The sequence below is a fragment of the Python bivittatus genome, unplaced genomic scaffold (genome assembly GCF_059951505.1).
Source record: "Python bivittatus isolate LINGU-HERP-01145 unplaced genomic scaffold, Pbiv_v1 ctg000080_np1212, whole genome shotgun sequence".
NCBI classification, from domain to species: Eukaryota; Metazoa; Chordata; class Lepidosauria; order Squamata; family Pythonidae; genus Python; species Python bivittatus.
The window spans coordinates 37,617,389-37,642,691 of NW_028277035.1; the positions used below are offsets into that span (position 1 = coordinate 37,617,389).

Genomic DNA, 25,303 nt, shown 5'->3' on the forward strand with positions numbered 1-25,303 from the left:
CCTGAGGAAGAATGCTGAATCAGTTCAGAAGCTGAGCAAAAGGCTTCCTGTGTGCATAATTGCTTTGTAACTCCTGAGCAACTGCATTTGGTCTTGTTTGCATGTATGCCATCACAGTATTAATTCTCCTCTTACCTTTTGCACAATGCTTAAAGTGGTCCAAGAAACAATCCAGTCAACTGAGCTGATAAAGAAGGGACAGAATAAGGAGACTGAAGGGGACCAAGGAGGGCAACTATTCCAAGTGAGCTGAGAGACTAATGGCCTGGTCCACAGTAATCCAAAGGCGTGGCAAACACTTAGTATTTGTTCACTGAAAGAATTTTGAGTGGATGGGTAGACATCATGGTTGGTATACTATAACTTATGACTTAGAGGGTAAACCCTGTTAATTATGGCTTATTTGGTGACCCATGGTGAAATGAACCATCACTTAGCTCAAGAGAGAAAGAACCCAGCATGTGGGTATGCTTTGTGCAGTCTCATATACACACTTGGTTTTATTATAACATTATAGGTAGTTCTCACTTACCAACTGCTTCATTCAGTGACCAGTTATGAAGTTACAACAGCACTGAAACAGTAGGTTTATGACCAGTTCTCGAACCTGCGGCTGTCACAGCATCCCCACAGTCACATGATCACAACAAGAAAAGTCAATGGGGAAGGTGGCAGGAAGTTGGTCACATCACATCCTTGCTTAACAACCCACAGTGATTTGCTTAATGACCACAGTGGAACTGACATCGTAAGTCTGGCATGGTCATGTGATGTTTCACTTAATAACTGTGTCGCTTAGCAACTGATTTGTCAGTTCCAATTGCAGTTGGTAAGTGAGGACTACCTGTAAATAGTCAGAAATTGGCTGGAATATTTTTTTTCTAAGTGTTATCACTTTCTTCTTTACACAAGCCAAGTTGGGTGGTATTGGACCAATCCCTCTCAGTCCTAGGAAGCAGACAATGGCAAACCACTCCCAAAAATCTTGCCAAGAAAACTGCAGGGATTTCTCCATGCACTCACCATGAACTCACCAAGAGTCAAGACTTACTCGAAGGCACAAATAAGTAAATTCAACAAATCACATAATGGCTTAGTGTAGTTGTAAGTCCAGGATTGATAATGAAGCTCAAGCTCAGATACTTTGGTCACCTAATGCAAAGAGAGGACACTTTGGAAAAGACCCTGATGCTGGGAAAGATTGAAGGCAAAAGGAGAAGGGGACGGCAGAGGATGAGATGGTTAGATAGCATCATTGAAGCAATGAGCATGAAACTGAGCAAACTCAGAGAGGCAGTGAAGGACAGGAAGGCCTGGCGCTATATGGTTCATGGGGTCATGAAGAGTCGGACACGACTTAACAACTGAACAACAACAACAGTTGTAAGTCCAGGTCACATATGATATGCCCAGAGGCCTTTGTTAAGAAAAATCTAATTGCAGGATCTCTGGACTTGACAATATATAAACTGTACCTATTTCCCTATCTGCCTACCCAAAAATACTCCTCCTTCCAGTGGCATTCATAAGAAGCTATAAAGAGGTTAAAATGATCACATCTGGGCATCAAGATGCCATCACACAAATGATGTGGTTATGTAATTTTGTCATGATGTCTGATGCAAAAACCCAGGCTGCATTGTTTAGCTAATAACATCATGAGACACGTCATTTGCATCCCTTCCCCGCCACTGATGCGTGGGTCTCCTCCTTTCTTTTCTCACTTCCGCTTGCAACGGCGAGTAAGACCAAGCCACCTTTGCCCAGTTCCCAGAGTCCCACCCTATGCTGGTGTTGCACTAAGAAGCGATGCCCAGTCTTGGGCCAGATGGGGAGAAAAACTGTTGAGAAGGGGATGTTCTCTGTGAGCTTGCCTCTAAAGTGCAACAGCAGCCCAGAGTCACTTGTTGAGATGGGTGGCTATAGAAATCAAATACATACATACATACATAAACAGCAAATGCCTTGCCTAGTCTGTTTCATGAGTGTTTATGAAGGAATCAGATGGCATTGTTGTCAGCTTGTAATCCTCCTCCCATCTTCTCCCACAGTGATTTCCATCATTTTACTTCCCAACAGAAAATCTATAAAAGTGGGAAATACAGAATTTCTTTCCCAGGATCTTGGATGGACAGACCTCAGCATCCTTCCACTGGAAACGCTGATAGTTCAGAGAGGATTCTCATCTCAGAAAACGGAGGATCCTGAGGACAGGGAATACTTGGCTAACCTTACTTATTTGAACCTGAAAGCTAAGTGCAGAAAAAGGGTTGGGGCTGACCGATAGATGAAATTTCAAAGCTGTTGGCTTGGCTCAGAAGTCACAACCTTACTCCAGAAGAAGGTAACAGCAAACCGCTCTCCTGATGCTGCAAAAAAACAAAACAAAAACCCACATGGGACTGTTCATAGAGTCACCAGGAGTAAGTTTACTACCCCTAAACCCTAAGTTCTGAATAAATGAATGATTTTCAGTGGAGGCTTACCACTGAATCACCAACTCCGTATTGGCCCTTATCGGGACCAAATGGTGATGTGTCAATGCGTGTAGAAATAAAGGGTCTCAGAATAGGAGATCCCGAGGGTTTTTTTCTTTCTTCCCCTTCAGCGCAGCGTCTTAAAAAAGGGATAGAAATGAATCGTTTTGCACGGCACCGGACTTGCCTGGGCGATACACCATCCGCACCAGCAGAGGGCAGACCCGCTTCCCTTGCCTCGGAGCGTCTGGAGAGATCGCTTTCCGGTCCTAGAGCTTGCGACATAAATTAGGTTTTCTCCGTCGAGAGATCTGGTGGAGAAAGGAGGCGGGTTCCCATTTATCTCTGGTGCAGTGGGAGAGGACAGTAATTAACCCCGGGGACTCTGCTGGGCCTCTCACTCTGGACTCCGGAGCGGTTTTCTCTCAGAAAAGCTCAGCTCGCACCTTTGGCTTCCTGCAGCTGTGAGTGAACCTTGAACAGCTGGATCTCTCTGCGCCTACGAGCGGCTTTCTTTTTTCGATTCCTGATTTTAGCCAAGTTGGCCCGAGAAATGCAGGCTTTGGCGCTCTGGCTGACCGTAGGCGCTCTCCAGCTGTGGACAGCTGTCCACGGGGGACCCCAGCAACAGCGCTTTGTCGTGCCGGACGTGAAGTGGTCCCTGCACAAGGTAAGCGGCGGCTGACCGGCCTCGCTTCTGCTGCTGGCGTGAGGGGCGGAGGAAGGCGAGGGTAATCGCGCCTGGTCCTTAAATGCGAAAGCATAGGGGGCTCGCCGGGGAAATGCATCCCCATGATTCTGACATGGTCTTGTGAGTGATATGCACGCATGCCTAAAGCTCTATTGTAGTAACCCGCTAGTGGCGCCTGCCATCTTCAACCTAGGCCTCTTGCTGGAGATGGGACTTGTCGGTCTCCCCCCCATTCGAAAATATTAAGGTGCCGTCTAATGCACAAAACCTCTCCTTGTATGTTACTGTTTTTATATTTCATACTTTATTGTAGCGCTCTCGTTGCTGCTTGCATGAAAACCTGGGTCAGGAATGCTTTAAATACTTTTCAGCTGGGGGTAAGACAGAATGGCCTAAATGACTGCTTACAGCTTTGATTCTATACGCTCATTTTGGAAATCCGGCATAGTTCCGAAGGCTGAAGGATTTAATACTATGAGAGTAGCTGGTAATATGTGGGCTTGTCAGTATAGCTGGAGAACAAATAACAGTGGATTTCAAACAGTGAGGCTACTATATCAGGAGCCCACATCTGAGTAATTTTGTTGCTGTTAGCAGAAATTTAATGTTACGTCTTCACAGGCAGTCCTAATGACTGTATGTGGTTGCAGTTAATTCTTGCCACTAACGAAAGGTGGATCTTCAGTGGATAAGAGCCCTGCTCATTGCCGCTACTAATATAAATCTTCCTCTTAGAAATTAATAGGACGATTGATATAAAAAGAAGTGAGTGTCATGTACTTCAAGCGTAATTAGTGGAGCTCCCAAGGTCTCCTCTCAATGGGAGGAGAAATGATTTGTGTAATTCTGTATTTAGACCCACGCTAAGGAAACAGCTCCTAACAGGATACTTGGGTCATATAGATTTGAACAGAGGAAACAACAATGGGTTAGTAGTAATTATTATTAATCACCATCTATGATAGTATGGTTAGTATCTTGCTCAAGACTTTGTATTTGAATGCAGACTTGAATCGGGGTTTCCTCACACCACTACAACCATTGCAAAATACGTGGAATTGTGTTTTGCTGAGTCCCTATTTCTCTTCCTTCATTTAAATCAGGAGCATCATAAATATTTATTAATGTAAATATGTTTAACCTGGCCATTATCCTAAGGATCTCAGGGCAGGCTACAAGCCATTAAATACAGGAGATAGAACAATAAAATGAACATAAAAAATAAGCAATACCTAAAATAATAGTAACTATAGTACAATAATAGAGAGGGACTTTTTAAAAAGAAGAATATGGCTATGGCTGGCTGTGGTTATTAAGTATAGAATGTGAGAAAGCTAGATTTTTACCTGGCACCCCAAAGGAGACAGTGTTGAGTGCTTTCTGGCCTTCAGGGAAGGGACAATCCAAAGCTCTTCAGTGAACTTGTTGGAAGTAAGTGTGCGTAGGTCATTCAGCCCAGGATTGTGTACATTCACTGCCAGCAGCTTTCTAGGCCTTACCTAATTGTACATGGGCACCTGGGGAATTGCTTAGGGGACCTTCTGCCTGTGAAATACACTTTGTCAATTAGCTGTTGTGACCACATCCTCCCTTTCGACAATTGCCCAGCTGCTGTCCCCTCCCCATTTCTGTTCCAGGAAAATTGCTAATTGCTTCCCTTGATAGGGGTGGGTCTTATTGGACATATATATGTTTATATTTGTATATGAATGCAGAGTAAAATTGAATGTATATATGAAGTTAAAGTTCAAAAAGCACATATATGCAGGCACAACAGCCAGCTTTAAAATAATAATTCCTTTTCTACTGATGTGTTGGTGTCTAATACATTCTAGAGCTATGTATTTTACTACTAATATTACAATCGTGCAGTGGTTATAACACATGCCTTGAGAATAGAAGGTTGCTGGGTCAAAACGTGGGAAAAGTTTTTAAAAATCGACAATTTTTCTTTTCCTGAGTACCTACATTTCCCTGGGCTTTTTAAAAATAAGTCCAGTAGTGCATCATTTCATTATTTCTCCAGTTCCCCTCAGAGTGGGGAAACCCAGAGCAGATGTAACCCTTTAACTTCAAGTGACTGGGGAAATGATGAAATGGTACACTGTGGGACTGATTTTTTTTTTTTTTTTAACAACCCTCAAGGAAAACTAGTTAGCTTATGGAAAGAAAACGTTTGCTAGATTTAAAACTGGCAGCCTTCTATTTATAATACAAGTATTACTACCATTATTTTATTACAGTGTTACTGGTAAAAGTCACTCTAAAAGACAGTAAGACCATGGTAACCATTACTGCAGTCGAGGGTTATTCCTACCTCTGTGGAGTAGCCAGTTGACTTCTGGAGTTAGCTTGTAATGAAGTAAAGCACACCAGCCAAAACAGATAGGAATATTCAAAGCAAGATAAAGGGGGAAAGAGCATTTTAAAAAACAGCAGCAGGAAAACATGCCTGGAGATGAGTACAAAGTGATGTTCCTGCTTTCTAGAAATGATTGCTGATCTATTCTGGAGACAGAGCAACTGGACAATGTGAATAAGCCACAATCTTATTTCAGATGAACAGCTGCTGTTTTCGTCATTTAGGAAACTTTATGCATGACATAGTGTTTAGACATAACTTCTCACATGTATTGTGAATTCATGGTACAGTTCCTGGGATTGGAGGGGGGGGATATATTAGCCACATTTGGACAAGCAATTCTGCTTTTTGAGGAGTGATATTGCCTCATCTTCCTGCATGTAGAGAGAACTTTTCTGAAAAGAAAAGTAGGTTGATTGGTTATGTTTGATCAATTATGTGAGCCCCAGATCTTTAGTTCATAATGGAAACTTGCAAAAATGTAAGAAATAGATCTTTGAATCAGTAACATAGTTCCTTATTTACATGAGTGACCGAAGCTAATGATGGTTTCAGCACTTCCATTTTGAACATTCTCTTTTCTGCTAGTATAAATAACTTACCCTTTATCTACTGCACTCGTGCCCCGGTAGTAACTTCCCATGAGGATTTTTCCTGTGGAAAAAGTATTGGATCCAGTAGAGCTCTTCTGACTTACCCAGGTTCCACATTCTTACTGTAGTTGTCTAATAGATACTCACAGAAGGAATTGCAGTAATTGTAGAAATCATATAATTCTGCTTTGTATGGATATTGTTTAATATTTAATGTCAAAACATGTTACGATACATGTTGAACTTGATAGAACTTTTCTTGAACCTAGGCTTCTAGAATGCTAACCTCTAACCATCTGGAAGCTGTTCTTGTTATAGGATAGTATCGAGGCCTGTTGAGAAGTCACCATAAATGTTAGTTCAACCAGTATCCCAGTTTAATTTCCACTTTTCATCTTAGATAGCCAATACATATGATTCCAAAATATCTGAATACCATCACTTATAATATATTATTTATTTACATAATATTTAATTATTGCTGGAATAAACTCTGCTTTGAAATGTTGTAAACCAGGCATATGTTTATTAGCAAACCAAGTTTATATATGCTACATTTGATAAAGCAGGGATAGGCAACCTAGATTTAGCTGTGGTGCTGACTGATTGATCAGTGCATGGACCTAAATATTTCTTTTTACAAAACTGATTCTTAGATTGGAATCTAATAAGATTTTCACTTATAAAACATTACTTTCTAAATAAGTTACCACCAATGTGCCATAGATTACACTTGACCAAATGAAGTGGAGGTTTTGCAACACTTTAAAAAAATATGTTGCACAATTAGCTAAGTGGTGTTTGTTAAGTAAGAAGCTTAATAATTAAATGTTAACTCTAATCCTCAAGGATGCGTGCTTTTTTTAAGATCTATGAATGTGAATTTAAATTTACCCAATATAGAGTTATTGAGCAATGGACACCATATCTTCATGAAAGTCTGGGGTGTGTCACTACTCTTATACACCCAGTCCAACCTGTACAGACCTGGAGTACTCTGTGGTGAAATTGTTACGGAGTGTAGTGCTGTGCTTCTGGGTTAAAAGAGGTTTTTAAGTGAGGTTTTATCAGTTGGAACTAAGAGTCATCCTGTCTAACCAGTCTCTTGAAGGGGTTCCCCAGAAAATAGAAAACTCCTTCCCAGAAAACATTTCTCATTAAGAATTAAAAGTACTTGCCACACATTGAAGGGCTGGGTGGGCTGAATGCTATATTTCCATAAGGAAGTGTTTCCTCCATAGGAATTTGATGGCCTCTGTAGTGACCAGTGACTGAGGCCATTGTGGTGGAATTACTTAATTATGGAAAAAATTCTCCAGCAGGTAGCAGAATAATTGAAACCCCAAGACCGCCATGGGATGATTTTGCAAAACAAAGAGCTACGGCAACATTCATGCTCTGATTTGTCCAATCTAGGGCTCTTCAGAAGTGCTGACCATGCTACTGGGGAATTGCTGTCTCAATACATCTGGACACCTGGGTGGGAAGACTGTTCTAGTTCTTCTGCCTGTCCGCAAAGCCTTTGCCCTTGTCTAGTTTTGCTGTAGCCTAGCTTGTACTTTGCTATTAGTTGCCTCAAAGAAAACAATAAAAACAACAAAAAGATCTTCTGGCTGTTGTCTTTTGAAGGCCACCTATGTAAATAAGTTTTATGCAGGGACTGAGTGGAAATATAGAATTAACTGAAGTCATAAACCTTTTTGGGAGTTGTACCTCTTCTGGCTGCAAACAGAGAGTCTCACATGATGTAATGGTCTTCCATATTAAAAATGCTCAGAAAGCTATGTGTTTGGGAGAAGCTTAGGCTAGAAATCTTGGAAAATAGCATTCTGATGTCTAGGTTTAAAAGTGAAATGGATCATGGGAGCCTTCACATGCGGTCTAGAAAATGCAGGACTATCATTTCAGTGCAGATCTTATTAAATAAAAGTGTGGGGGGGGGGATCTGCAATTAGATCCACTGAAAAACAAAATAGGATAGGAAGAGTTAGATAGACACAAAGGGATATTTAAACCTTTTCCCTTTCTCACCCTAATTAAATTGTACATTCCAAGTTCCATAAATATTATTTATCCTGTTAAGCAAAACATAAGCTAGTCATCCTCATGCTGGGATGAGCCAGATGTGCTTGGGCTGCAGTGCCAAATTAACCAGTGTAGTATCAGACTGGGGAAGGCTTTCCTGTCAAATTTAATGCACGATTTTAAACCTGTTCTTTCTTTATACATTCAGATCCAAAACTTTGCATGGGAGAACTGTGGGCCTCCATCGGAACCTGGTGTGATTAAGAGTCTGTCTGTAAGTCCAGATCCAATTGCTGTCCCTGGAGATGTGACGGTCAGTGTATCGGTGGCCAACACTATAATTTTCACTGCTCCTCTGAAGGTATGTGAAAGATGATGGAGCCAACCCAAACAGAAATCGCTACTTGCATCTCTGAGAGTAGTACATTTGGGAGAATAAACATATTTATTTGGTATCTTTAACTAAACTGGGCCTGATATAAGATTGCATTTTTTTTATGGCACCTCAGTTCTTCACTTAACTTGGGCGTCAACAGCCCCAGCTTTTTCAGCTCCCTCCTTGTTCTTTCTTTCCTAGATAAGGGCGCCTTTGAGTCATGCTCAATTCCTGATGATTAAATCCATGTAGTTTTCTTGCAGCATTGCAGAATGTCGCCTTCTGCGTTTTTCCCCCCCCCCCCCAACTTTCCAGCCCATTCAGCAGCCCTGTAATTCCCAGCTGGGGCCCCATCAAAGCATCAACTGGGACTGACTCTGCTTAGCTTCCAAGATAACTGACAACCATCTTAGTGCTGCCCCCTGCTGAAGCCTTCCTTCTCTCCTAATTGCTATCAGAGAAAGACATTTTTTCCAGTAGAGTAGATGGGAATAGTCTGTAGACTCAGAGCCCCATGCCAGATTTTAGCAGTGTGATTACTGAAAAGTGGTGCTACACTTTCCAACCATGTTGAGCCAGAAAACACATGAAAGCTATAAGCCCTAAAATAGGTTTGACACCATTAAAAATGACACAAAATAACAAAAGAAGAGCCTTCCCCTAATATGGAAAATCTTAGCCCTGCATTTTGCACAGTTTTCCCACTCAGTAGTTCCTTGTCACTGAAAAAGTGGCCATCCCCAAATAGAAGAAGGAAAGAAGGAGCTCGAAGACCTGCTAGGGCCTCTTCAGGGAATTGACAAGGAAGCAGAAGTAGACCGGCAAACATCTTTGAGGGGTTGTTCTTCTGTTTAAATGTTTCTTTTTCTTCTGTTTGGTCTCAGACAGCTGGAATGAGAAGGAAGCAGTACTGACGTTTGATATCTACCAAGGGTTTTTCCTAGTGGGTGGGATCTTGGGCCTGTGCAGGTAGTCTGGCTCCATCTAGTTTGGCTCCCTTTTTTTATTGGAGTTCAGTATAGGTTTTAGGCGAGGTAGGGGGAAGCAATCTGCAAAATTTTCATTAAATGTAAGGATCTTGGGCATTTCAACAGTGTACATTAAGAACATAAATTATAGGATTTTTTAACATTTCTTAATAGCAATTATGAATTATTATAATAGCTATTAATAATTTGCTTTTTTTAAACAAAGAAGACTGTGCAAGACAGTATCCTGACTAAGAACCTAGAACTGTTTGATTGTGTTTCATAATGTTCACCCATTGTAGAATGTTTATAAGTACTTTTAAGGAGTAACCTGTAGTCTGAAACTTAATTAGGTTTAGCAAAATAAATGGAAATACAAATAGTCCTTGTTTAGCAACTGCCTCATTTAACAACCGTTCATGGTTACGATGGTGATGAAAAAGTAACTTTGTGACCAATCCTCACATTTATGACCATTGCAGGCCTGTAAAGCAAAGGAAAGCTGAAGTAAGTTGCACTTAGTGACTGCTTCATTTAATGACCAAGTTGCCAGTCCCAGTTGTGGTTGTTAAATGAGGACCACCCATAAACCCAAATGGAGCTGGGTTTCTATCTCCTAGGCATATTTTCTCCAGGATAATATTTTAGAAATATCATTCAAATGGTAGTTATTGCTTATTACCACTTCTGTTTAAATTCTATAGGATTTGGAGAGGAGAGGTTTCGCCTATATAGCCAAAATACCTGTTTATTAGTAGTCTATAGCATAATAGAGTTTTTAAAAATAGTGACGCTTTCAGGAATGTTAATTTGATAACTTGATATTCAAAACGTAAAATAAAATGAACTCCTGTAAGTTCCTTTCTTATGAATTTGCACAAAATGGAAAATAAATTTTGTTTTGAGCCTGAAACAAAGCATTGCATTTTGGAAGTTCTGCCCAGAATGTTTGGTTGTTCCAGGTTTTGGCTGAAACAAATCTGGAATGATTCCAGATTGATTTTATGGGTTGAATTGGGCAGGGCTGGTGTATGTTATCCCTTCTCTCCTCAGCTTCTCCTGATGAGTGTGCCACCATCCAGTCTCTCCAGCACCCTCTCTTCTTCTGCTTTTTCTCACACATGCCTATGCAACTGGAATAACTATGTTTCAGTCTGTTTCCAGAAAAAAACAGCCCTTTTTCATTCCATATATGGGCCCAAACACTCGAAACACATGCTTTGGTTTGGACAGAGGCTACTCAAATCCAGCTATTCCATGTATTGACTGATTTGTACATGGAATGGCTTGTGCACAGAACATTTTACATATCCCTTCCTTCCTTCCTTCACATAAATAAAGCCATAATAAGCTTTCTTTAAAAACTGTAAAGATAAAGATACCCTTTAGTCAAGTTTGACTCCAGTTGATTCCATCAACACTGTTTTCCTGGCAGTATTATGGAAGTGGTTTACTTTTGGCTGCTTCTAGAATTTTGTTGACTTCCTAGGGGAATCCCCCAACCAAGTACTAGCTAGGATGGATCCTACATAGTATTTGAGATCAGCCATGGTCCACTAGATGCTGCCACATGCTGAGTTTAAAAAAAACGATAGATTAACAAAGTAGGGACCCAAGTCCACCTCTCCCTTCTCCCATGAAGCAAATGTAGACCCATGAAATTGTAAGGGACAGCCATTGTGAAAAACTAGCTAATGCTTTTGCTAAAAAGAAGTCTCCATTCACCTGACCATGATAATTTGGTTCCAAATATTTAAGCACAAGGCAAACCAGTATTCAACTTGTATTTAGCAGTATTCAATTTGTCTTGCAGCTATGCTGATCAAAAGTAGATTTTTGTAGAACATCACAGGACACTTACATTGGGTAGTAAAAGGCTACCTAGGTGACATTCCACAGAATGAAGTTTTGCCATTTTTAAAATGGGAGCTTTGTGCCTCATTCTTCAAATTTTGAACCCCATTTCCAAGAGGCATCTCAGCCGAAGCGTTCGATTTTCTGTGGTATTGGGCCTCATAGAGCTTTGTGGGAAGCGCTCTTGTATGGTTACTTCTTGAACCAACTCATAGCATCTAATGGCCCATAATGTTTTTGTTATTGGAATATGTGTGGTTTTGACCCCAGTTATGCTGTGTTATGGCACTGTATGTCTCAGTGTGTAGTGTTAGTGGCTATTTTGGTTTTTTATGCTTTTAACCCTATGTAAGTTATTTGGGAGTTAGGCAGCCATATAAAGCATTCAAATAAATAAATAAAATATCAGCAGAAATTAAAGTGGATTCAAGCTAATCTTCTCCTGTTAAGCAACTTATCTATGCTATGGTCTAGCCTCAGCCGTATTTCTAAGGGACAACAGTGAAGTCAGGAGACACACGATAATATCATATCTAGAATGATCTCATCTTCAAAGACTGTAAAGGCTGCCAATAACACCCACTAAGTAACATTATGAAAATTGACTTGTGTTTATTGATTGTACTGATACAACCTACCTGTCTGCTCACAAAAGATTTAGTCTTGAGGAATTATGTATGTATGAGCCTTTTGAGCCCCAGACCTGAGAACTTTGGTTGTGGTTTAGCTCAAGTGTTGTAAGCTGATTTCCTATTACTTTTTGATGTTATCTTTTCCTGTCTTACTGGTTTCTTGATCATTCTGTTAGTAGTTCTCATACCTTTTGAGACCTAGTGATTATTCCTGTTTTAGGTTTCAGGCACCGAGGCAGAGAGGGATGTCAGATGAAATATAATGAAATCCTGTCAAAAGAAGAAATAGTATTTTGTGTTCTTGAGCAACCTACAGGATTGTCTCCAACTGACCTAGTATTGCAGCTCTTCAATCTCCTTCACATGGGCTATAGACTTGAGCTTGAATCAACTGATAGGCCACTGGCTTTTCTGCTCAAGTCCCAGGATGTTTAAACCTGAAATCCTTTCAGATCTAATACTATGGTTTGTGCATAAGCTTGAGTTGAGGTTTCCTAGCCTATTTGGATGGTTGACTCAGAATGGCAAACTAAGGTGTGCTTCTAACTAGAAGAGTGTGATGTGATATGTATGTTTGCACGTTCAAGGTTGTTTTCAAATCCAAGGCTTCTACATTTTGCTCCAAGTTCTGTTTGCGTGCTCGCGTGTTCTCTCTCTCTCTCTCTCTCTTTCTTTCTTTCTAGGGGAGATAGGGCTCACATGTGTGGCCAGAGAGCACACTTTGCAGCTGAGTAGACACAGGACAAATATTTTTTTTGAGTCTAGGCCTAGAAGTTCACTTAAGTATTTGTGGAAAAGTAAATTCAATGCTTAAAAAATTACATATTGGAGAACAAATAAGCTTAATACCTTCCAGTAGGAGACCCAGAGAAGCTGTATCTGTTCTAAAATGTTAGAGGCCACATTAGAGGCCATTGAGGGTTCTTTTGAAAATGGAACATAGGTAGAACATCCATAATGAGAAATTCAGTGCATTGCCTCTGATCATTTTATTTATTTTATTATTTGATTTATATCATCCCAAATGTTCTATGGAAGCTTAGTATTTAGATGGTTCAGGGACAGTAGACCCTTGGTTAATTTTGGGCTGTAGCCAATGCTAGATTTCTCCAGTTCTGCAGGTAGATTCTGTCTGGGGAAGCAGTTTGCTCCCTGGCCATGGCAGTTTTGCAAGTATTATATTCTCAAATCCATTCAGTCCAATTTCCACATCACTCCACATCTCTTTGCAGTTTAAGAATGCAAAACTGTGTGAAAGTTCTCATTGAAATTCATATGGTTTTCCCAGACATTCCTATATGCCTCTGGTTCTAAAATAGGATTTTTTAAACCTCCTTTTGAGAGAAATACTGTACTGCAAAATTTGGAAAAGTATAACATCTTTTATATGGTAGTCCGGAAAGTATTTATTAGGTTGATTATTAAAAATGCGACTCAAGGACAATCAAACCCTCATCTCTCCTTATGGAGGTACATTTTTGGGGGGTATATACCTCAAGAGCATAACATTTTCACTTGCCAGTTACTCAGAAGTTGTTGGAGGCCAGTCTGCTGACGCCTTCAGCTGCAGGCACTCTCACAGTGCTGGAAAAAGATGAACCAGTTAATTCTTTCCTCCAGCTAACCAACAGGAAAGTCCAAATAAGACATTCAACCAATGCCCTGCCTCCCATCTATGATTTCATTTCATATTGTGATGATTTTCCCCTAGTCCAAATAGATGTTATAGAGAGTAGATGTTGCAAAACCAGTCACTGTCCCTTTGCTGTATTTTAAATTTCTGGGAAATAGTAGCATTTTAGCCAGCCTCTGTGGCAACTGTTCTCAGGGGACGGGGAAGAGCCTGGCTTGAGGAGACGCCAGGAGCCAGAGTGACCCAAGAATTGTCAACACACACACTCTGTAGGAAGCAAACCTGCACCAGTTCTCCTCAACTTCCACGTTTCAAAAGGGAAATGTGGAAGTTGGCTTCAGCTATGATTTGGGAGGTGCCGGTAATGAGCTAGAAGCAAATTATATCAGCTTATGAACAGAGATGATGATGTGGGAAAACTCAGGTGCCAGTTTGAGAGCAGTGGAAAGATCAAGGGCAGAAGGACCTGTAGTAGCATATGAAGGAATATCTTGCATAGGAAAAGCAGTGCTTCAGCTGTTCTCAGAAGCATCATGGAAAGCAGAACAAGCTGGCCAGCCTTGTGAGCACTTGTCATGTGAATTCTTATCACGCTGTTAGGGGAGAGGATGCAACCCAGCCAGAGACAAGAGGCTTAGGGGAGTCTTTGCCTGCCCAGCCACCTGGTGTGTTTAAACTGCTTTTGATGTCTTTTTTTTTCCCTCCCTCTGAGAGCCAGCATAGAGCAATGGCGTGTAGGCATGAGCAGAAGGGCACAGAGCCTTTTTTCCTGCTTGAGAGAACATTCACAGAGGAAAAAAAAAGGATGAGAATAAATGGCTGGGAAAGAAGAGGTTATATCTTTACGTCAGCTGATACTTTCCAGATGTATTAGAAGACAGTGTCTCAGCTCTGCAAGTTGGGGGTGATTGACATTTTAATATAAAACCCTTGGAGAGCACCAGGTTGGAGAAAGCTGCTTTATGTACTAAAAAGGATAATAAATGGGAAAAGTGTGAAGGAACCTTGCAGCATTTGTGTTGCTCTCTACTGCTCACAGGTGGTGGTTTATGATATCTGAGAATGTAAGAGCTATATTGCTGAATCAAATAAAAACTGCATGTGGCTGGAATTACAGGTAGTCCTTGAGTTACAACCATTTGTTCAGCAACTAAATTGAAATATTGTATTTTAATGAATTTTATTTCTGCTGTAAACCGCCCAGACTCGTTTCAATGAGATGGGTGGTGACAAATTTGATAAATTAAATGAATTAATTAAAAAAAAACTGTCCAGAGTTATGATGGCACTGAACAAAGGGTCCTCGAAGTTCCGGCTGTTGCAGTGCTCCGGACACGTGAACAAAATTCGGGCGTTTGGCAATCAGCTCGCACTTACAACTGGTTGCAGCATCCTGTGGTCATGTGATCACTGTTGCTGACTTTCTCTGCAGGCTTCCCACAAGCAAAATCTATGGGGAAGCCAGCAGGGAAGGTCACAGTGATAAGTCTCCCACACCCCCCTGGCTTTTCTTCATATGCACTCACCCACCAGCACCCTCCTTCCCTAGCCTTCCTACGCTTGCACACATGCATGCACCCCATGCCTTCTTCCCTGGCCTCCCTGCACTCATGCACCCCCCCACACCCTCTTTTCCCGGCCTCCCTGTGCTTGTGCCACACTGCAGCACCGCCTGCAACTCATGGATGGCATGTGCCAGGCCCTCCCCATCCCCCGTGGCACCCCACACTCCTTACCTGGGATTCCCTCCGCTTCCTGCTTAATGACTGCCTCTGAGGGTTACGATGAGAACCAGGACTGCGTGGATTGCTATTACTAAGCAATGTGGTCATGTGATGTTGTACTTTACAACCGCATCGCTTAGCAGTGGCGATCTGAGTCCCAGTTGCTGTTGTAACTCAAGGACTACCTGTATTTTCCCATCTGGTCATTAGGTTTATATCAGGGGTGCCCAACTGATCATTGCTTAATGTTAGAGCGCGTGTTTTGCTTATTGATACGCAGGCAGAAGATGATGGGAAGAATCTCATGGCAGAGATTCTGGAGAACCACTCCAATTGTATGCCAGAGACATGGAACAAGTCCTTTTTTCCTTATATAATGACCCCTCCCCCTTTTCACCCCTGTATGTTTAAATTCATGGAGGATAAATCCTATCAATGAACATACTCCCTGAACAGGAAGCATTTTATAATTAATTATATCTTTTGCAAGTGGCCTTCTCCCTTACTTTCCCCCAAGATGAAAAGTAAAGAAAAATAAAATGGCAAATCTCCCGGCTGAACTTACTGGAAGTGTGGCATCCTTGGTCCAGAAGGTGATGGATGGTACAAAGAAGTGGAGCTTTTCTGGGGATAAGGTTTCTCTCTCTCTCTCAGGGTGTGTCTCCCTGATATTGATCTGCCCAGCAGGCAGGGCGGGGTTTCGAATTTGTCTATCAGACCAGATGCGGTTCCTCACTCCTGCAACAGAAGATGAATCAATTATTGCTTTACATCTCCAAAGCAAGTGGCCTAATCGGCGATACACATTTGGATAACTGACTGATCAATAACTGGTTTTTCAAGTTCAGCACTGATTTCTCAAGTGCTGTCAACGAATTATTGAGAGGAAAGGAAAATGTCAGGCTATATTAACGCTCATCTATTTCCAGGCAGATGTCACATTGGAGAAGAAGCTTGGTGATATCTGGATAAAAGTCCCTTGTGTGGATCAACTCGGGAGCTGCATCTATGACGATCTTTGCATCTTCCTAGACGGTTTTTTCCCTCCAGGCCAGACATGTCCAGAGCCATTGCTAACTTATGGCATTCCATGTCACTGCCCATTCAAAGCGGTGAGCCCAGTCTTCATCCTTTTGCTTCTTAAGCTTCGAAACAAAGCAACAAAATCTTTTGAGAACTGGCAGCTCTTTACCCTCCTTTCCCTGTAAAGTTTGTGCACCTCCAGGAGCTGTGCACCTCCATTAATGCAGTTCTGTACTCTGAAACAGATGATAGATTTGCCAAGATTTTCAACTGTACTCAAATCTTCTGTAAGTTTTTTTTACTGGTTACATATTGAGTCTTATGATTACAGAATGAATACATTCAGATGACCCATAATGCAGTGCATCTCTGTGAAAACCTTTTATCAATTAAAAAAAAAGAACGATGCACTAAAATAAAGGAATTAACTTGCAAATAGAACTGGACATCTTTCAAAGGGGTATCTGGATTTTCTGTGAAAACATATGGCTTGGTGTGGAAAGAGAGAGCACAAAATGCAATCCTTGGCGAGTTTTCTAAAATTCCCTGTTTTGCCCCATTTCAGTCCAATTCTGTTGCCCTTCACTATCCTGCCAGTGTTAGTCTGCAAGTCCTTTTTCAAATATGCTTTTAGTAATCCACCTTGTTATAGTAGACATTCTCTCTCTTAGAGGCCCTAGCCAGCTGCCTGGGCTGTAAAAGATTTGTCTCTCTTAGCTATCCATAGCTGCTTCTAGTAACAGAATAACAGCACAGAAACAATGAAAATTTCCATACTGGGACATATTCAAGTGCACCATTTTGTTTAAGCAATTTGCAGTGGTCTTTTACTGATTACACTGAAGAGCTATTTCAGTAATTCATCCCACAATTGCTTGCTGATTTCTGCTCCTGTTTTAAAAGATATCCCTGGAATGGTTTATTGATACTGAAATTATACTCTGATAGACAGGGAAAGGTGACATATCAACTGCAACCTGATGGGGACTGATGGAATGTCTTGTCTTTCTTCTTCTCAGGGTTCTTACAGTCTTCCTTCCTCTGAATTCTTCATACCCAACATGGATTTGCCTTCTTTCCTCACCAATGGAGACTACAGGACGAGAGTTGTGCTGAGCAATGGGGACCAAGAACTTGCCTGCAGCAAGGTGTCCTTCTCCTTGCAGTCAGAGAACTGGTGGCTTTGATGGCTACCCTGAATCTTAGTGTCAAGTGCCATGTTTCTTCCAGCTTTTTCTGTCCTATTATGACTAACTTGAAGAGTTGCTTTGCAGCATTTAAAGAGGAAAGGTTATAGGTACTGCTTTTGTGACTGCTGTTAATTACTTGGAGGAACGATTGGAGAATCCAAGGAAGGAATGCTCCTTATTAGAAAAAGAGATGCCTGCCCACCTAAAGCTTATTAAGGACCATGTTATACAGGTTATTAGTTGTACATGGAAATGGGGATCTGCATACATTGAGCATGCGTTTATCTGGCAGATGCTGGGCCAGGGGCAGGAACCCAGCATTGGAGCATTCCATGAATGGTCTTTCCCCATCAGGTTTCCCTACATTCTGGGATTTTAAACAGGAGATAGAGGGCTCTTCGAGGCATGAGGTAGTGGAAGTGTGTATGGGTGTGCTGATGACAGGATAGTCTAAACCAGATATTAAAAAGACTGGAGAAGAAGTTGTATTTTCTGCTTTGGGGATGCTCATTCAGACTAGCCAGACCAGCTTAGTGACCTCTTTGACATTTTACCGAGTCTATATGGGGTGACTCTTTCAGTGAACCCGAAATACTTTTTATGAATGGACAGTTTCTAAATGATACCATTAGGCAAGTCAACCAGACTCTTTCATCCTGAGGTGAGCTTTGTGAATGAGGGAAACTAGAGCTAAGAAAAATATTGGGGAAATCACCGTTTATTTTTTCCAATACATTCCATTTACATCCTCTTACTTTAAGTGGTATATTTTGTTTGCTAGTATATTTACCTAGTTCTGTATAAAAACACATAACCTTGTCCTTGCCTTCTGCACATAAGCTTAATGTTTTGTTGGGGAGGTGAGCCCAGAGGTATGAAAAAGAAGAGGCAATTTAAAAGGAAAAGTGAGCAGTCTGCCCTCTATCTCATAAAGTTGGAAGTGCCCCATGTCCAATGCATAACCGTGCACTGGGTGCAGTTGTTGGTTGAAACCAACAGGGTGAAAACACACCGGCTGTTATGGAGGTGGGGCTTTTCTCTGGCAGCAAAAACAAAATTCTCACTGTAAGAATAATTTACAATTGCTCAAATAATTTTTAACTTCCATTTTATATAAGACTGTACTAACACTTCTTTTTTAAAAAACTAAATGCTTGCAGAGGTATTGCTGGGCAAAGCAGCACATCTCCATCTAGATGAGCATTTCTCTCCTTGTTTGAAGACTTTCTTGTTCCTAAAAAACCAGCTGGCTCCACTTGCTAACAAGTGTCCTGGAACACAACTTTCTGTTATTTTCAAACATACTGTATATCCTGTGCATAGAGCAAAACTGATTGGCTTATGTCCATGCCAAAGTATACCATCTTGGAGCACAAATTAGTGACCCAGGAGACAATCAAATAACCCAAGACGTTAATTAAAGGTAGTATTGTGCCATAATTTGGACGTCATGTATAAATATCCTGTTACAGAGAGTTCAGCCACATTTTTTAATCCCCAAACAATGATCACCAAGTGATTCTCTGGTGCAGTGATAGTATATTATTGAGCTAAGCGCTGCCCCAGCAAAGTGTGTCAAAATTGAGAACATTTTCTGGTCACAGCCTTTGAGAAGGTAAGTATTAACAATGAGCCATCATAAGCCTCTTTATTAATGGAAGGCAGCATCAATGCGCTGTTGTTCTTTTGAGTGCTTGTCCCACTTTGTTACAGGATCTGCTGCTTTTGCACTGGGCTTGCTGCAATTCTTATAGCCAAGCTGCCAAACCATGATATGACAAGGGGTTCTTCTTACCAGCCAGCTTGTTACAGAGCCAGAAGCTGATTTGGACCCTAACCCTAACCCTAGCTGGCTTTCACATTTAAGGGAGGACTAGAACCTGGGTTTCCCATTTCTAGTCTAACACCTTAACTGCTATACCATAGTGACTCTCAGAATATCTTCTAGATATTTTGGATTACTAAAAGTAAGCTGCTCTTGAGCTGAACTTGACTCCTGGTAATTACATGGAGATGTCTATGTAATTGATTCCAGCAATAACAGAGAAATAGTCTGGCTTTGCAACTTCCTGGGATTCTATTTTACTTCCCAGTCTAACCTATAGCTCTGGGATTTCCCTGGATGTCTCCCATCCAAGTATTAGCTAGGTATGATACAGCTTAGCTTTTTGCCATCAGCCAGAGCCAATTAGATACAGTGTAGATAATCCCTGGCTGGTGCTTAAGGCGCATTCATGCAAACAATCCAGGACAGAGTCCTTGGCCCATAGTTCTAGCTTAAGAATTAGGCTTGGCAATGGTTACTGCTTGATATAAAAATTACAGAACTTTTCTCCCAACTGCTACTGAGTAACCTTGGATGTGTTCTGTTTTTTTCACTTTGTCCTCTGAGCAATAAGATGCTTTGCTTCTACACCTGCATTTTTGTGCAGAAATGTAAGTTTTCATACTCTTGCTTTTAAGGACATTAATAGAAATCTGCCTCAAGCATTAGGTTTCATTGAATTTTTGGTACTGCCTGTAATCTTAGGGTATTCCACGTAATTTGAATGGATAGGCTAATATGACATTTCATTAAAAATTATTGTTTTGTATTCTACTCTCTGGCTCCCCAGATCTCGGTTCCTCCATCTACCCAACATGCTTTTTGATCTTATCTCCACTATATACAATATGTTTCATATTTACCTCTAATCCTAATAAATGCTATGTCACTTGGTATGAACAGGAAAAATACAGCATAGCTTATATTGGAGTAACAATCCAAATTATACTTAGAGGAGTTATGTTGCTTAATCGTGAGTTAATTTGTAAATTTGTTTTAGTACATGCAATTTCCAAGTAAGAGTCTTGGAAAATAACAGGTAGTGGCAAAAGTTTGTTTTAATTCTAGTTTAGGAGTTTATCCTATCTTTTTCTTTACATTCTTGCATATAGTAATGATGTGACCTCTTACTCTCATCCATTTAATTGCCTCTAAATCACATGTATAAAAAAGATTCTCGGAAGTATGTAGACATGACTGTCTTTATTGCCTCCAAAGCATGCAATTATCATTGTATTCCTACTTTAAATAGTCAGAGCTATGGCATGGCTATATGGCTAATACTATTCAGTAAACTACTGTTATAACTTTGTATGGCAAAGGCACTGTATAAAATTGAAAAGATAATTGCTATGATGTATTCTGATGGCTATGATCATAAGGAAGCAGTTTATGTACCTGTTGCACATCTTGTTTAAAAAATTCCTTTACCTTTTCCTGTACTCAATATATTTCATAACGGATGGGTTTTCTTATTACTTTCTGTAATAATCATACTCAGATCCCAGTTGTGTTGATTTACAGATTCATGACATGAGCAATACTTTTTATTCTGAGCTTTGAACAAAATAGCCCACCTGGAATATTCCATCACAATATTTTTGTCAGAACTTTTTAATGTTCTGTGTTGTGATGGCACAAAACTCAAAATACTTTGAGTATTCCAATAGGAACAATGGGAATTCAAAATAAATCTGTTTTTTTGTCCTCTAAGTTGTCTTGTGGGGAGTTCTTTTTCCCAGTCTAACCTATATCCCCATGATTTCCTGGTAATCTTCCATTTAAGTACTTATTGGTCCAACTCTCCCTAGCTTTCTGAGATCAGCCAAGGTTAGCTAGGTGCTGCTATTAGCTGTGGGCCTCACAGATGTTTTTCTATACTACTGGGTAATGTTGCTGGCTTTTTACTCTTTCAGTTTAAGCAGTTGTGTATTTTACTAGATCTGTGATATTCAGACATTCAGTTTTAACAGCTTGTTCTGGCATGATGATTCAGAGCCAGGAATTACTATATGGATTTTTTAAACATTATACAGTTATTAAAGCTACTAAAACAAAACCAGATTTTGTTTACAGTTCTATTTATTGAAAATGAGTATCACAAGACCATTGAAAAAACCACCACCACACATTTGGACAGACAGCAATAGCCTATTGCCAGGTAAGAACAAGCCTTCAGGAAGACGTCTCCTAATGCATTTTATTGCACAAACAGGCATAGTACAAATCACAACTATTGGTGGCCTTCCACCATTCTTCTTTCTGCATATTTTGCTAAAGTGACTTGATGGTTAGTGAATAAAACTCTACCAATATAAAAGCAGCTACTATCATATCCAATTTGAGCCCTCAGACATCCTGGGGAAAAGGCAAGTCAGCTTATTGTGAGTTACATACATCGGGGAGCCCTGGTCTAATATTAAAGAGCTTTAGTGGTTGCAATATTGGCAAGTCTGATTTAAGGGGACAAGAACAAGGGAAATATTACTTCTGGTTTCTGTAGCTAAAAGTGCAAACATCCTAAAGAGTTTTCCTGGCTCAGTTTGGTTCTCTGTGGCTGGGTTTGTGCAGTCCCGTACACCAAAATGTGCTTTGCTTACTTGCAAACCACGATGAAGCAAACTCTGGTTTAGCATGTGATGTGAATACACTGCACTCCTGAGGCAGGTTTGTTGCCTATGTATCAAAAGATACTTGTGTAACAGATTTCAGTAGCAATCAAGTTCCATTCTCAAAATTCAGCTATTCTGGGAGGAAAAAAGATTTTTGTGAAGCTACCTGTGGCTGGCTTGATGATCAGCAAAGTTGGGTTTACTCACCATGCAAAGCTATAGTGTTTGCAGTGCACAGAATGTAGAAACCCAGCTAATCCCTGAGGTTTGCAAACTATGGTTTGCAATCTAGCATAATGCATGAATCCAGACACTCTGGTTTATTTCAATTTGTACGGCCCCCTGATGTGGCAAAAATAGTTGTAAAAACAGTGCATATCGAAGACGCAAGAAATTCGTAACCAAGAAAACCCAGTCAATATACTAAATGCTCCTAAGAGCAGTGTTTCTCAAACTTGCAACTTTAAGATGTGTGCACTTCAACTCCTGGAATGCTGGCTGGGAATTCTGGGAGTTGAAGTCCACACGTCTGAAAGTTGCCAAGCTTGAGAGAAACTGCCTTACAGTCTTCAGAGCCTTATAAAGAGCCCATAGGGCCAGGGCCATCTGAATCTTGGGGGGGAAGCTGTTCCACAGGTCAGGCGCTGTGACAGAGAAGATAGGCCGCCTGGGCCCCACTAGGTGGCGGTCTTTCACGTAAGGGACATGGAGCATGCCGATTCTGATAGGTCGAGGCAACGAGCAGAATGACTGGGAGGCGCGCAGTGACACAAATAACCCGGCCCTGGGTCACAACAGGTTTTAGTGGCAACACCCAGCACCTTGAATTGCACCTAGAAGCCTGCCGGAAGCCAGTGCAGTTTGCAAAGGAGTGGTGCAACGTAACTACCCAGGTTACTACATTTTGAACCAGCTGCAGCAGTTCAGTATGATCCCATGTACTGTAGTGCCTATAATGATCCAAGCAAGAGGGGATCAAGACCTGGTTCAACAAACCACGGCTGAATGTGAGCCAGGTGCATGTATTTGGCACCTGATGAAAGTAATAATAATGTACGAAATTTAAATGCCACCCAACTCCGAGTGAAAAATCCCACAGGAACTATTTCCTTTCCTTGGCCTCCCAGGGAACAATTATAGTTGTAATTTATAAAGAATCTTAACTAGCTGCTGCTCTTTTGCGACAGCTAAAATCAGTGGCTGGAAACGGCTCCTTTCGCTGCCCGAATGATCCAGTCGTATTCTTCATGAACCATTTTCTCCGCTGCGAAATAGCTCAGGGCAGTTGGAACAACAAACACATTCCCCCCCCCCCCTCGCACGCGCATCAGCACACATTTGGCAAGAGAACAGCCTCCTCGAAAAAAGAGATCGAGATGAACACCTAGGATGGTTTAAAGGCTAACCCGAGAGCCAAGCGAACAAAAACCCTGGCGCTCTGCTGCAAAACGGGCTTACTGCAGAGGCAAAAACAGAGGCGCTCGCGCTGCTGTTCCGGAGTCGGGCCTCGCTTTGCAAAGCCGAGGCAGCCGAGCCGAGCCGAGCCGAGGCAGCCGAGCCGAACCGCACCCGGCGGGCCACGCCTTCGACTCTGCGCCTCCAGCAGAAAGCGCCGCAGCAGAAGAAGAGGAAGAGGAAGAGGAAGCGCCCCGAAGCTTAGCGCAGCAGCGTCCTGTAAGCGGCGCAGTCGAGCCGCAGTCGGTGGCGTGAAGATTCAAAACACAAAACAAAGCCGCGTTCATTGTTTGGGCGGAAGTTGAGCTGCCGAGCCGGAGAACTCCGCGCTCCCAAAAGCGTCACGCCATCTCCACGTCGACCGCAGACCCGGCGTGGTCACGTGAGCGGAGAAAGCAGGTTCAATCAGATGACCTGTCCCAGGAAGTGGCCAAGATGGAAAGCCGGTGAAAGGGAAAAGGAAAGGAGATTAATGGTGGAGGTGGGTCTGGCTCTGGCTCTGGCTCGAAAGGGGGCTGGCAGCTGATCGGGTGCGCGCGGGGACAGGTTAGGAGGATCCTGGCAATGAGGACTAGAGGCTTGGCTGCGTGGATGGGGGAGCAAGCGCAGCCGCTTCTCAGGGTGTGATTTCGCTGATACGGCCAGGCGTTCGTTCAGTGGCCCCGATGCAGCAGGAGCGCCCCGCTTTCTCCCAGCTGTGCAGAGCCCGCCAGAGCAGACGCAGGGCGCTGGGCTCGGCCGTCTGGCAGATGCAGCCGAGAGGGGGGTGCAGGTCCGTGTGAGAAGCGTTAACCTTTTTTATCTGGGGAGATGACCTTTCACCACGGAAACAGCGCGGTGAAAACTTAAAGGTGGGGTGTATTTCAGGGAATGTGGTATTTGTTAAAAAGTGAAACCAAGCAAGTGAACTGGATTATTTTGTCTACCGAATTTAAGTATTTGTTTACAGAGATGTTATATTTGTCACCAGCTGGAAACTGTATGGATCTCCTTGTAGTACTTGTATTAGGGGAGGGGGGAAATGTAGTGTTTACATCAGGATGTCTAAATAAATATCATGCTCTGAACAATGTTTAATGCATGTGGAATAATTGCCATTGGAATAGTTGTCAAGGATCAGGGAAAAGAAAAAAATGCAGTATGTGAACACTGTACAAATATCTTTATTGGGGAAGGTTCAGTGTGGATAATGACTCTGTGTGCATGTGTAGGTAGGTGTGTTTGTGTGTAAAGTTTGTTTCGGTAATGAAGTTCTTCCTGTTTAGGGAAGTGAAGGTCTGGAGGTAACTGTTACAAAACACTTCAAAGCTAGGACTAATAGTTACTTCTATAATCCCTACATAGAGACTTTCAGGAATGCTACAGTAGCCAAAGTAGAATGCAGGAAAATGACGAAGGCTTGTCAAGCTAAGAATCTCAACCAGCCCTCTCCAACCTGCAGTTCTCCAGATATATGTGAACGCTGAACAGGTAAACCTCACTTAATGACCAGAATTTCTGTCACTAAGTGACACAATTGTAAAATGTGACATCACGTGACTGTGCCACTTAATGAGGGCAGTTCTGGCACTTCCGGTTGCTGTCATTAAATGAATCCCGCACTGTTGTTAAGTGTGACATCACATGGTTGCTATTTGCAACCTCCTGCTGGCTTCCCCATTGACTTTGCTTGTTAGAAGCCAGCAGTGAAGGTTGTAAATGGTGATTGCGTGACTGCAGGATGCTGCAACATCATAATTGTGAGCCAGTCGCTGTGTGCCCGGATCGTGATCACATGACTGCAGGGACACTGCAACGGCCACAACTATAAGGACTGGTCATAAGTACCTCTTATGTTCTGCGCCATTGTATGTTTGAATGGTC

At 41.8% G+C, this 25,303-nt stretch overlaps 2 protein-coding genes and 1 long non-coding RNA gene across 5 annotated transcripts in view; 2 read left to right on the plus strand and 1 right to left on the minus strand.

The window, feature by feature from the left end:
* Positions 1 to 7: 7 nt before the first annotated feature.
* LOC148216670 (uncharacterized) lies at positions 8 to 5,218 on the minus strand. Its single transcript, XR_015794794.1, has 3 exons — positions 4,515 to 5,218; positions 2,487 to 2,788; positions 8 to 2,369 (listed from the first exon to the last, which is right to left on the minus strand). It is a non-coding gene; the product is annotated as an uncharacterized LOC148216670 (long non-coding RNA).
* Positions 2,778 to 21,437, plus strand: GM2A (ganglioside GM2 activator). The gene is made up of 4 exons (XM_007430060.3): positions 2,778 to 3,147; positions 8,357 to 8,509; positions 16,265 to 16,447; positions 17,378 to 21,437. The coding sequence occupies exons 1-4, from the start codon at positions 3,031 to 3,033 to the stop codon at positions 17,543 to 17,545; spliced, it is 621 nt and encodes a 206-aa protein (XP_007430122.1). The 5' UTR covers positions 2,778 to 3,030; the 3' UTR covers positions 17,546 to 21,437.
* Positions 21,438 to 23,676: 2,239 nt separating this feature from the next.
* The window catches only part of LOC103067319 (proton-coupled amino acid transporter 1), a 32,312-nt gene continuing 30,685 nt past the window's right edge, over positions 23,677 to 25,303 (plus strand). Inside the window, exons 1-2 of one of the 3 annotated variants that reach the window (XM_025167840.2) lie at positions 23,677 to 23,921; positions 24,785 to 24,910. The gene's annotated coding sequence lies outside the window, so the exon portion shown is untranslated. Of the gene's footprint in view, positions 23,922 to 23,990; positions 24,213 to 24,784; positions 24,911 to 25,303 lie in introns of those variants that run through there. The other 2 variants (XM_007430057.3, XM_088133867.1) reach the window with 2 other exon arrangements.